Source organism: Epinephelus fuscoguttatus, linkage group LG9 (assembly GCF_011397635.1).
Source record: "Epinephelus fuscoguttatus linkage group LG9, E.fuscoguttatus.final_Chr_v1".
NCBI classification, from domain to species: Eukaryota; Metazoa; Chordata; class Actinopteri; order Perciformes; family Serranidae; genus Epinephelus; species Epinephelus fuscoguttatus.
This window is the reverse complement of record NC_064760.1, coordinates 7,992,109-8,005,602: the sequence shown is the minus strand read 5'-3', so window position 1 is coordinate 8,005,602 and position 13,494 is coordinate 7,992,109. Positions and strand designations below refer to the sequence as shown.

The following is a 13,494-nucleotide window of genomic DNA, read 5'->3' as shown; positions in this document are numbered from 1 at the left end:
GTCCTGTTGGCGTTCAACTGATCCCGGTGCGAGCAGATGACTCATTTCCACAGTCTAAACAGTGCAAATTGTGTGTGTGAGGGCGCACGTTTGTTTCGAGTGTTGTATGCGTGTGCGTGCTTGTTTGGTTTGTGCCACATCCGGACACACTGTTTACAAGCCTCTCTAAACAGGGGAAGCCCACTGGAACAAAAAGGGCCAGTAAAATTGATTATGTGGAATAATAAACACACAACTCTGCACTCTGTCAGCTGAAAGCTTTTTGGTGTGCCGTCTGATTTGACGGCAAAGATCTGGCTCAATATTTAACATCCACTTCTCCAGCTTAGACTAAACGGCCTAAATGATTTACTTGGTAATTGTGCAAAGTGATCTGGCTAACACACTTGAATCCTCTAAAGCTAAATACTTGCTGAGTAGAAACGAGGAAAAAAAATGGTGGTAAAAATGAGCTTAGTTTTGTGTGTTTGACATAAATTGTGCAGTAGAGGACTAAATGGATCCAAACACTGCTGAATGCTTGCTGATGTTTACAGCGGCAGCCTTGCCTTATAAAGCGCTTTCCCCAACTCGTTTGTCCTTTTAAAGACACTTCAGGAATTTCAGGACAGGTCACATAAATATCAGTCGGATCAGCATGTGAAGTTTATTTGAGGCCTCTGTTTATAAAATCCGGAAATGTGCTGCTTGTACTCCTTAACCCCGGCACTTACCTTTACCCAGTGACAGCTGTGTGTGTTCTGTAGTGTGTGTACATGTGTGTGTACACCAGCACACGTTTCCCGCATGTTTGGAGTGTGTCAGCACATGTATTTGTCTTTGTCATCTCTGTGTGTTTGTGTGTGTGCGCACTTTAAGAGCACATATTATTGCGGTGTTTCAGCTCCGGGAACAGATGTTGGGTATTGTAAATACAGGTGCAAAGACTGTTCCGGAAGCCCCGGCGAGTAATGAAAACGTTCCTGCGGTTTTGTAATAGTGTAATGCCCAAAGTATTTCACAATTCATCTGAGGACAGCGTTGCTGGAGAGCTCGCGGCTTGAGCCTGTGGGTGTCGATACACAGTGCAACATAACGTTACACACAGTACTGATTCCTCTCTGTTGAAATGTGAAATGCACTGCTGAAGTGCAGATGGACTTTTGACACACCTTCCTGGACTCTGTGGGTGATGTAGCTGCTGTCTCTGCCAATGGAGCTCTGTGAGGTTTTCCTGTTTGATGTCTTGTACTGGAACTACACGTCCTACCTCATTTTTTTGTCGTCCCTGGAAGTTGAGGCTGAACTTCAGACACTGCACTCACTCACTAGTCCGAGCAGTGTTGACCAATCACGATTGAGCGGCAGGTTACATTCAGAACCCAGTGGCAATAGTGAAAGACAATTAAGCTTTATATTAGCGTTTTCTTTTTTATATCTGCATTCACATACAGATATCTGTTCATAGTGTGTATATCTCTTAGAATAATGTTTTGCATTCAGGGGTTTGATTCTTTAGTAGAGCGGCCATTTTGGTGCGAGGGTCATTGGGGGTGGCCTCTGGGAGGTTAGCCAAAATTACGGTTGCATGGAAGAGGAAGTCTTGGCTTGGGTATTCGCTGGCTACACTGGATCTTACTGGTAGAAAAAGGTTTCTTCACACTTAAATCTATGCTGTATTTTTGGGTGAAACACTGCACAGATGTAAGTGTGCGGAAACCTTTTTCTACCAGTTTGGATGCATGTTTTCAGCACCTTGCCATGACCAAGCTGAGTGGAGCGGTGGTTGTTCTGCATCATCTAAAGTGGATGTTACAAAATATTGGCCGTTGTCCCGAGAAGCTCATCATCATCATCATCAGACCAATGGTTTCTGTGACTGGTATGGTTTATAGCCTGACTGACGCTGCATTTTTAAAGCCAATATCAGTGTTTGAGCATTTAAAAGTTTAGATCATTATGTATCATCATAATATTTGTGTCTTTTTCAACATAATCAACAAATATATTAATTGATGATCCCTTAAATTTGTCATCTTCAAGAATGGTGGCCAAACGAATGGAGACATATCTTTGGTGTTTTTGTACTGCAGTTGTTGCTGCATGTTAGTTATCTGCTGACGTACGTGCCAATATGCATCTATCTGTGATACACTAACAGTAGGTGCGTTTCTCCTCACCTCTTTTTGTGCATATCTTTTTCAATTAGTGCATAAAAAATCAGTGGAAATGGCAGAAATTCCAAAAATGCCAAGCTGTCTCCGTTGTCTCTGGCTGCTTATGTCTGCACACAGGGCTTTTAACAGAACTCCTGCAAGAGCACAGTTGTTCAGTACTCCCCATTTCCATTGCCCAGTGGGCTCTGCATTATTATAAATCCACTGTTTTTCCTTTGAGGTTTGACTGTTGCTCTGGTAATTAGATCCTCTCATTGCACCCTCTTCTGCAGTGGCACTGCATCCATAGAATTAGCACCACCTACTGCTTATCTCAGTAACCAACTCCCAATGTTCGCACAGCAGAAGTGAATCGAAAAGCGTTTAAATTCGCAATTGCATGTGCTAACTTTCTGCAAATTAGCACAAGACGGATGGAAACCCAACTACTGTCTGATATATGCCAGGCAGACTTTTCCTCCAGGGTCAGCTGTGGATCTGTTGTGGCTGGAAGGTTTGGACAGCCTCTTTTCAACCCCAGCATGAACAAAATACTACAGTTCAAATGGAGTTTCATATGAAGAGCAGCTCTCGAGAGGTATGGCGCGATGGAGGAATGTGGCTGATGGAGGCAAACCAACCTTTTTTGCTCCAACTAGTAATGGATACTCTTGCATAGCTGGTGCATGCTGACATCGATCATTAAATGAACATTCTGTCCGCTGTGCCTTCTTTTGTTTCCCCTTTTTTTGGAGAGAGGTATCTGAAATACCTCCTGTATTGATACTTCATCAAGAAATACTTGAACTGGTCTTGGCCTTGGGACATCCTGAGTTTGCAGGGGTGTTGTACTGGATTGCCGTGTACAATAAGTGCTTCCTCTGTTGTGTTGGATAGGGTATATGTAACTGAATGTACCAGAAAAAGGTATTGATAAATGTCATTGGCTCATTAATTACTTATGCGGGTGCTCAGAGCTCTGGCTCACAGCTCCTTGTCTTTCTTTGTCATTGGTAGAAGTTGATATATATATGGATCATTTGATGCTCATTGAAACTTAATTTTATCACTGCTTCTATTCCGTAAGAAAATGAGGATTCATATCTTGTGTTGAAAGTACTTGTGGTGTCATCACAAGTTGAAGTATCTCTGAATGTTTTGCATTCAGGGGTTTGATTCTTCAGTAGATGGGGCCAATTTGGTGCGAGGGTCAGCGGCGGTGACCTCTGAAGAGAAGGCCTTGATTTCGGGAAGGTCTGTTGTGGACCCACATAATTAAGACCATCCCTGTTGAAAAACCACAAATAAGCGTCCTCTCTTCTCCCTGGCCGGCTTCAGCTCTGTTAAATGAGTTCTTCCCTCTCTTCCATACCTAGTTTAGGCCCTGGTGTGATGTTTTGCAAATGTGCATTCTTGTACATTTAGGGGGCCCCTTCTTCTCTCAATTCCCACTAGATCTCTGGCGAATTTGAAGCATTCTGGAAAAGGAGGAGTAGAAGAAGAAAATGAGTCCACATAAGGTTCAGATTAAATTGTGTTGTGTTGCCTCTTTTCTTTCCTCCTCCCTTCCCATCGGATGTTTTCATAACTAAACCAAATGTGTGCTCGGAGTCAGCCAAGAGCAGTCAGGAGAGAGAATCCCTAAAGCAAAATGTTAAAGTCACATCGTTGAATCAAGTTTCCACTGCCCTCTGGGCGTCCAGGCCGGACTCAGAGCTCTGCGGCTTATGAAGCCCATTTCCCCTCTGGTCGGGTTGTTTCTCTGCGAGGCTTTTCATTACTGCTGGAAGAGTGCTAGATTACTCTAGACTCTTTCAGATAATTCTTGATGAAACATTTATGAAACATTTGTCAGCTGCATTTTTCAGTCCCCAGAGCTACAGACCAGACCCTTTAAACCAGCTGTCAGTCTGCGCTTACTGCTATAAATTATTATCTAACTGTACGTGCTGGATTAAGTTAAATCTAGAGATATAACTTTTGCAGAAAAGTTTGCAAGACCTCCAAATTTGTTATGAAAAAAAGCCAAAAAAGGTTTGCCTTTCTCCGGTAAAGCATCATATATTAATGCTGCAGAAGACTTTTTCTTAATGAGTTGCATGTGTTTTTGAGCAAGTTGTATATTTTTACGTTATTCCTTTCTTAACCTCTTCTACTCCACACCTTCCTACAATAGACTATTTTTTGTCTTTTTTTACGGGGGACAGGAGGTTAATAGTGGGAGATAGCAGGTCAACAGTATATGCCACATAGAAGGGGTATACATCATCTGAGAGCTAGGAACCTGAAGATTAATTTGATGCAGCACTGTTTCAAGTTTTTCTAGTTATACATATGTCATAAACATTGTGTTTTGATCAGGTGCCGATTCAAACTTTGAAAGTTTAGAGTTTTAAAGGGCTTAGAAGATTATGATGGAAGCATGTTATGGCCATGCTCAATTATGTCTCATAAGTTGTTGCATCAATTTTGGGGTTGAAGCATTTTTTTACCACTTAATATAAATGGTCAATAATCTCTCCAAAATACCACAGTAAGTAAGAAACCCTCTGTTCTGGAAACTGCTAAAAAAAGGCCTCCTTATTATCAATTTATCTATGAAAGTTATACACCCTCTGAATGCTCAAGGTCTCTAGTTCGTGGTTGTCAGATTTCATGAGGCTGTAATTATCCTAGAGATCATGATAGGTCATTTCATACAGGGAGGTCAAGTTTCAACTTTCACAACAGTGAAATGGTCAATATGGGGGCTAACGTCATCGCACATAGATAAAACTGGACTCATTGAATCTACAAGAGTCTCAGCTTTCCTGTCATACCCATTTTATGTAATTCCAGGACTGTTGAGTGACCCCGGTGTGCAGGAATATTCATTGTTTTTGCCTAAAATGATTTTTTTGTGTAGTCATGTACAGACTGTTGTCTTGCTCTGTAGATATCTGAGGGTTGTCTTTAACAGACCCTGATCATTGCATCACGTTATGTGTACTGTTTCTCTCCCCTGTGAGTCTTCTTCAACTCTGGGTGAAGCATCTTTTATCTTTTACAACATGATCAGCACGCAGACGTCTCTTGGGTTTTCTCCCCTGTCCCATCATCCTCTCATCCCTGAAGGAGGCCGAGGCCCTCCCCTTTCGCAGGGCAGGCAGCTCATGGTTTGGGGTTAGTGCATATGGCGTTGTGGCTGGTGCTCCTCGTCTCCCTCCTCGCCCCAACTTCCTTCCACATCCTGTCTTGTCTTGCCCTGTCCCTTCCACTCGGACCAGATGTTTTTGTGCAGACTGAGCAGCGCCGGTCTGAAGCTTTAATGCAGATGAAGAGCTGGAGCGGCAGCCAGGTGGAATGATGGGATGTTTAGACCTCTGGGGATCAAGAGTGAGAAGGAGGGTGGGCGGACGGGGATAGAGAGTGAAAGAGCGAGAAAAAGACATCATACACTGGGGGGCCGGGACTGGGGAACACATTGACCCCGGCTTGGCGTGCTCACCGAAGACAAACCTGCTTGCATTAATTGTGTTTCTTTTTCTCTTCTTCTTCTTCTCTGTCTGTCTCTCTGTCTTTCTGTCTGTCTGTCTCTCGCCTAGTCGGAAGGGTCCTGGAAAATATAAACAGGATGCAGTCTTGTCTGATCGTAAATCCCCTCTCGTCTGCTCCCTGGCCCCCGGCCCTGGACCACGTCCGTTCCCCTCCAGCCCTCGCCACCCCAACTCCCGCTCAGACCCCCCCTCCCCCTTTTAGCTCAGAAGGGGAAGCCAAAAGTTTCTGTGTGTGCATCTGTGTGATGTGTGCACATGTGCATTGGGAATGGTTGTGTGTCTAATATACTGTTACCCAACTCTGGGGTTGGAAACGTGGTTGTGGGCTGGTTTTGTAACTACTAATCATTGTTCACATTTAGCGTGTAATTCACTCTGAGAAGACCTGTCCTCCCACCTGTAGGGGTTAAATCTGCACAGCTGGATGCAAGCTGATGCACACATTGTAGTTCTGCTTTTCTCACACGTTCTTATTTGCCGATTTAGTAATGATTGCGTGCAATATTGCAACCAGACCGAGCTGTTTTTCTATAATGTGAAGTGGAGGAAATTACAAGCAGAAACGCACTAAAAAGATCCCCCGTGCACTTGACTGATTCTCTCAGCAAAGTTGCAAATGTTTGCACACTGTTAAGACTTCTATCATGACCGGCATATCAAACTCTTGCCAACATTTTGAAAACTCATTTGGGAAAACTCTCCTTGAACAAAACCTAAATTTGAAATAACATCCTATACTGATGACAAGCTGCAGAAACAAGGTCCTTAATCAATCTTCATTTCCTATCGGACAGAGATAACAACTCAAGTGGTTGTTGAAACAGAAATCCAATGACAGGAAGGTCATCGATTTAAATCTTCGGACTGACTGTGAAAAAGACTGGAAGGTGAAAAGAAAGTTCCTGCAGTTATGCTTACATAGCTTCCTTTGAGCAAGGCAATCAACCATAACTGCTTTGTGTCCAACAATAGAAGACAGAGATGTTTTTCCGGGAAAATCCCCAGCGACAGAGGGTGAACTGCAGCTGAATAAATCTGGAGAGTCAGAGGAGCTGCTGTTTAACTTTTACTGATATCCACAGTTTTCCTCATCATGAGACACCTGAATGTGCTGGATACATTTGAAGATACTGTAGGTTTGTTTAAAGGGATTCTTGGGATCTTTTGAAGTGGGGTTGTATGAGGTACTTATCCATAGTCAGTGTATTACCAGTCGGCATGACCTCACTTTGGAGAAGCAGGCTAGGGCAGTGGTTCTCAAATGGTGTGTGCTGTGATGCCAATCTAGGTGTGCCGTGGGATACAAAGTTATGAATGAATTTTCAATTGACTCTATCAGTATGTTGTGTGCACTGTTTCCCAATTAAGAGGTGAACTCTAGCTAAAAAATGTAATTTAATCACTGGGAACCTATCTGTTGCTGTCCATGTAGAGGAGTTTTAAGTGTGTGACACATCCGAAGCCCTGATTGGCAGCCAGTGTGAGGGATCACAACGATTAAAAGGAGAAAGCTGCGAGTAGGACAATGGATCACTTTATTGCACGGAGGAAATTACAGCAAAGCACCAGCGAAGACGATATGAGTTCTTTGGATGTATAAAACAGCGTTGTTGGCTACCCGCTGGAGCTAACGTTAAATAGCTGTTTAGATTGCACATACAAATATACATGTATAAACTTTTGTCAATATACAGATGGTACACATCATTAGCTTGGTTAGATTCTCCACAATTCAGTGGTTCAGTTGATTTTACCAAAACCACAAGCACCAGAGGAGACCGTAATTCAGATTTACTGGCATGACTCCCTTCCTCTGAAGCTGCGCTTTAGTCCGTAAGGGTCCAACGATCAAAAGAATCAAAGTGGTTTTCATAAAAAAGTATTGTTTTAACAGCATAAAGTGGTGTTGTGTTGATACGCTGGGTGCTGTAAACCTCAAGTGCAGTAAAATGAGCATCTACGTTCTCTGTCTGTCGGAGCTAGATCAAATGAATAATTGATATGTTATACAAAGCCTAATTTCAGATACAAAATTGTATTTCCCATCTTAGCTGGGCAACAGCCATGTAAAGGAATTAAAGGCCTGTCCCATACAGACGCTTGTCCCAAATACAGGCCCATTGAGTTCAGTGATGTAAGCAAATAATAGCCTTGAACTTAAGGTCAAAGTTTTACAGTATTGCTAATTTTTTTAGGTGGGCAGCACAGTGGTGCAGTGGTTAGCATTGCTACCTCACAGAAAGAGGGTTCCTGGTTCGAACCCAGGATGGGGCGGGGGCCTGTGCATAGTTTGCATGCTCTCCCAGTGTCAGTGTGGGTTTTCTCTGGATTCTGGGTTAGGTTAATCAAAATAGCAGTTACATTAAATGAATGAATGAACTTTTTTAGGTGGCTAAAACATGTTATGTTGCTGCCCTCATCCACAGCAGTACATTACTTAGCTTCTGTGACAGTACTCCTGCATGCTTCTCCAAACCAGGTGTGTGCTAACTGCCTCTACTGCAGGTAATACACTGACTATGGATAAATACCTCATGTAACCCCACTTGCCCTATAAGGCCATTGTCTAATTGTTTTGACGCGAGTTCTGACAAATTGTGCACTGTTAATAAACTAAACCTGATGTGACAAAAAAGGAGAGACCTTTGAAGCACATCAGAGATGTAGCATAAGCAAAACAAATCATGCGTCCATGCATCACCTCAGAATCCAAAAGTGAACTCATTTAAACAGCTGGATGTTTCCACAAGGCATAATCAGCCACATCGCTTGACACAGCTGCTCATCTTTTGTACATATGATTCAGTCAGGAGAGTTTCACGTCCACTGAGGTATTGAAAGTGCTCCAACTGTCAGTCACTTCACATGCAGACCATGAATAGGACTAGTACTTTGGCACCCTGGATGCCAGAAATAACTCCAAACACTTCACACCGCTTGATTAGCACGATTCAGGAAGAGCGTGCATGTTTAATAACCCTTCCTGTGCATAAATACAATCTCTGTCTTAACTCACTCATCACCTCCGTGTTTTGCAGAGCTGTCTGTGCCCAGATCTTTTTTTTCTCCAGATCAGTCTGCTCTGACCTCTTTTGCAATGCAAAACAAAAGCCCATTCTTGATAGTGACACATCCGTGTTTGTTTGGCTGTCTTCTTTTTGTTCAGATGCTGAAGTCTCTGGAATTGACGGTATTCAAACCTTAAGCGCTTCAATTACACTTCCCTTCCCTTCGGCCTGCTCTCTTTTTTCCCCCAGTAATTCGGGCCCAATTATTTCCTCGGTCAAAAGGGGAATTAGTGTTCATTTTGAGATTTGCATTCGCTAGGCGTGTATCATCACAGCGTGTACGAGCCTGAATGTTTTGAGTAAAAAGTTGGACTGGGTGCGTGTGGGTTTGGATTGAAAACCCTAAAGCCACAACGACACTCGCATTGCTTCTTTAGGAAAACAAACAGCAGTTTCATATCCCTTTTTATGCCTCAAATCACAGGCTTTTATTTTGTAAATGATTCACCCTTTCTGTTGTGATATGTGGACCTGAGGACTCTTTTCCATCTCTTTAAGCCATGGCATTATCTTGTTTTTTCTGAGTCTAGCTCAATTCCGCAACTTTGGATTTATTGATATATATTTTGTCTTTGTAAAGCATGACTTTGTCAAGAAAAGGTCAGTTAGTTTTTTCTTTTGCTGATCCAATAAGAGAGAATTAAAATGTGTACACCCTCTTTCTACAGGTTTGCATGCACTGAGGCGAGCACTGGGAGGTTCCCACCAACCACCGGACCAGCAGCTGACAGGGACAGTGACCGTCACTCTGCAGGACCTCCAGTGGGCCATGTCTGTTGTGAAGCCAAGTGCAATGAGGGAGGTCGCTATCGATGTCCCCAAGGTACAGTAACCTCTCTTGATCACTGCTACCTCTGTCTCCATCTCGCTCATTTGTTCATGAACACACCATCTCTTTCCTTTTTTACACAAGTTGAAGAGCCAACAGCTTTGTTTTAAAAGTCAAGAAACAATACGAAAATATCTTTCCTTCATCCTAATATTGATACTAATGGATCTTGGGGCTGTCTTAACAAATTAAGCTATACACAAGTTGTAGCCGCAGCATGTTCTTCCGCTGGTTTGTTTGACCAATTAGCAGTGCAAACTGCAAACTTTGCCCCAATGTTTCTTGAGATCATTTAAGTACTACCTCCGGAGCAGGGACTGAATTTAGTTCCTGGTACCACGAGGCAAAATACAGGAAAGGTTTCTCATTCATTCATTTCCGTAACCGCTTATCCTGTCAGGGGTCACGGGGGGGCTGGAGCCTATCCCAGCTGACACTGGGCGAGAGGCGAACCCTGGACAGGTCTCCAGACTATCACAGGGCTGACACATAAGCCCTTTTTAGATAAGAATTGTGCAAATTTGCAAGCCCAATCAGTCTTTTTTCAGCATTGGCAGTATAAAAGCAAAATCGGGGAGTGCAGCAAAATGCCGCCTGCCTACTTTTGTTCATACAGAGTACGCCTTTATTAGGGCAATAGGGGGCATGAGCAAGTAACAAAGTTCTTCATCGTCCCCGTCATCTGACAGTTAATGCCCTCTTCGTTTGCGAGGACAAGGAGGGTGCGCAATTCCTTGTCTCCCCAGTTGCTCATCTTTACAGTGTATGTCAGGTTTGTGTTTCCCTCTTGCTACTAGCAAGTGCGGCATCATCAACAGCCCCTCCTGTGGCGGAAGGCCGCCTCGGTCTGTTTAAACTAAAAGGGTTCCGCCAATATGTCTACCCTACGAGGTGGAAAATTGGGCACCTTGGATCAACTCGCCAATCTCGCTCGCAGCTGGCCAGCAAAAGTTCCAACATTCGCGGAAAATCTGGCAGTGTAAAAGGGGCTATAGAGACAGACAACTATTCACACTCACATTCACACTTACGGACAAATTAGAGTCACCAATTAACCTGCGTGTCTTTGGACGATGGGAGGAAGCCGGAGTACCTGGAGAGAACCCATGCTGACACGGGGAGAACATGCAAACTCCACACAGAAGGTCTCCCCCACCCTGAGATTTGAATCCGCCACCACGGGTTCAACCCGGGATCCCTCTTGCTGTGAAGCGACTATGCTAACCACTGAACCACCATGCGAGGTTCCTGAATTCCTGAAATGGTTCCTGGTTTCCTAGAAAAGTTCCTGTTGTGTAAACAGACTATAAACCTAAATACAGGGCTGTCTGCAGTTATTGTAGTCAGGAAATAAAATACAATTGGAAAATTGATGCTTTCCAGGCCTGACAGATCTACGTAGCTGTTAAATCTTGCCAAATGTGTCTGTGTTTTGCGCTAAATTGGCCAAGAAATGCAGCTGGTCAAAAGAAGTAATTAAAGTTTATTAGCACCTTTCTAGAGCAGACATTACAAAGCGAATCACATGAAATACAGACATAATACAATGTCATATCTATATATAGAGTTTAATCCACTAAAGTGTAAACAGGTGGGTCATGAGCTGCTTTTTAAAGGTGGATGTAGATCTTAAGTCAAAGTTTAAGGATTAATTTTTAGGCCTGGACTGCAGTCCGGTGACCTGTGGTCAGAAGACCTCTGACGTCTACTGCTGACGGAAGGCTACAGTCACTAACTGATGTCAGAATTTGATAAAGAGCCAGTCTAAAGAAATCAAGATTTGTGTTGTAGAAGACAATTTACAGGACACGGTCAAAGTTAGAGACAAGAGAGTGAATGATCAGTCCAGATGTATAAGGGATTTGTTCTCCCAAAAAACACGCATATACGCCTTTTCCCACACATAAACTGGTATTGATAGAAGAAGAATGTGCACACCTCACACATCACCAGGTGTACACACAGTTTTAACTGTGACAGGTGCTGTTGAGATGATGAGGAGTTCGCACATGAGTTGTGAGATGGGTAACATTGTTTTCAGGTTGTCGGCAGTTTCACAGATTTTCCTCTCCACAAAGCATTTTGTAAAGTCAGTGTCAACAAGAGCCCTATGACTGAATCACCGGACATCCCTCTTTGTTTAATAATAATGGTAATCGTGGTTTTATTGCAATGACGGTTGGCAGAAACATCTGAATGAGTAACAGGGACGCTACAAATAGTCACAGGTGTGCCTAGGTGTGCATAATGGCGGCTCCTCTGGCGCCTCACCGATGCGACATAGTCTATGAAATTGCACTTTCTTTGCGGTATTTCTCAGACAGGTCTAATGAGTGGTATTATTATCCAAGCTGTTTCTGTATCCATTTATGGTGAAATTTGGGGAGTGGAAATGAGGCTCATGCATGTGCACTCAGCTCCAAAATGATTGAGATTTATAAAACAAATGTGCGTACATGCTGCTTTATAAATTTGGCAAAAAGAGTGCATATGTACATTTTATGTCTTCATACGTATGAACGTATGTATGTAGTTTTAGTCAGAATCCACACCCACTCTTTTTGCATCTGGCCCCAGATGCCAGAGGGTAAACCACACGGATCCAAGGGTAGGGATAGGAATTGATACTGTTTTACTGATATCAATGCCGTCATCGATTCTTCTTATTGGTGCGATTGTTCATCAACTCCCTTGATTCCTGATCTACCCTCTGTGTGGGAAAAAAAGGAGGCCTACACGGGTTTTCAGCGTCAACACAGCTGTTTTATTATCTCTGTGTCTGAACACAGTGTAGCAACAGTCAGTCTGTCATCATCAAAATAGATAAAATGAGGAAACATTTGTACAGCATTCATTCTCATTTAGGTTGTCAGATATGTGACATTCCTGGACTTCAAGCCCATGTTGCGTAGAATGATGTGTCAGTTGAAATCATCGTTTTACAGAAATCACAGCAGCACTGTTGTCATTTTTCTTTGTGAAATGAAACCACACTTTAGAGCATTTCGTCCTCTCCGCCATGACTCAGTTTCCAGCAGTGTAGATGCATGAGTTTGAAGTCATTGTCTTTGCAATGTGCAACTGTCAGCATCGATAAAAAGAACTGATAAGCTCAGCTGAGCTTGCGGTGGGGCTGGAGCCTATTCCAGCTGACATTGGGTGAGAGGCAGGGTACACCCTGGACAGGTCACCAGACTATCACAGGGCTGACACATAGAGACAGACAACCATTCACACTCACATTCACACCTATGGACAATTTAGAGTCACCAATTAACCTGCATGTCTTTGGACTGTGGGAGGAAGCCGGAGCACCTGGAGAAAACCCACGCTGACACAGGGAGAACATGCAAACTCCACACAGAATGGCTCCCATACGCCGGGCTTCGAACTGGGAACACTCTTGTTGTGAGGCAACAGTGCTAACCACTGACACAGCGCTGGAAAAACACAGGTATAGCAAGGCAAAATGACAAGCAGAGTGAATCTGGGATTGGCTTTCACTTCAGCTGGCTATACTGTTTACAAACAGTCACCGACATTTCCTGCATAGTAAACCTTTAATTTTAACTGAGGCTGCGTGCTACATGTCACAGACTACTGAGGGAAAAATCATGCAAGGAAAAAATAATCATTAAGAGGCCTGCCTGGTTTATGACATCATCTGTACTGACACAATCTGTATCGGATCCTTTGTTTGTAATCAACATTAGTTGTGTCTCAGTTGCATTCAACCTTGCGATGGCCCTACAAGGAAGCAGACTGGTTTACATCACGCAGTCTTTGCTTCATTTAAAGCACCAAACAAATTTCTAACCCAAACAGCGTCACCACTTATTGCCACAAGAAGAACTAAAAGCTCATCAACAGCAGCTCCCTTTTCCCTCTAATGCACATTCAGAAAATCCCTTAACTACTCTTTGGAC

The 13,494-nt window shown here is 43.3% G+C and overlaps 1 protein-coding gene across 1 annotated transcript in view; it reads left to right on the top strand.

Moving 5' to 3' along the window:
• The window catches only part of spata5 (spermatogenesis associated 5), a 159,977-nt gene that overhangs the window by 17,499 nt on the left and 128,984 nt on the right, over positions 1–13,494 (top strand). Inside the window, exon 11 of the mRNA XM_049585420.1 lies at positions 9,408–9,562. Within this exon, the coding sequence (XP_049441377.1) occupies positions 9,408–9,562 (155 nt within the window). The remainder of the gene's footprint in view (positions 1–9,407; positions 9,563–13,494) is intronic.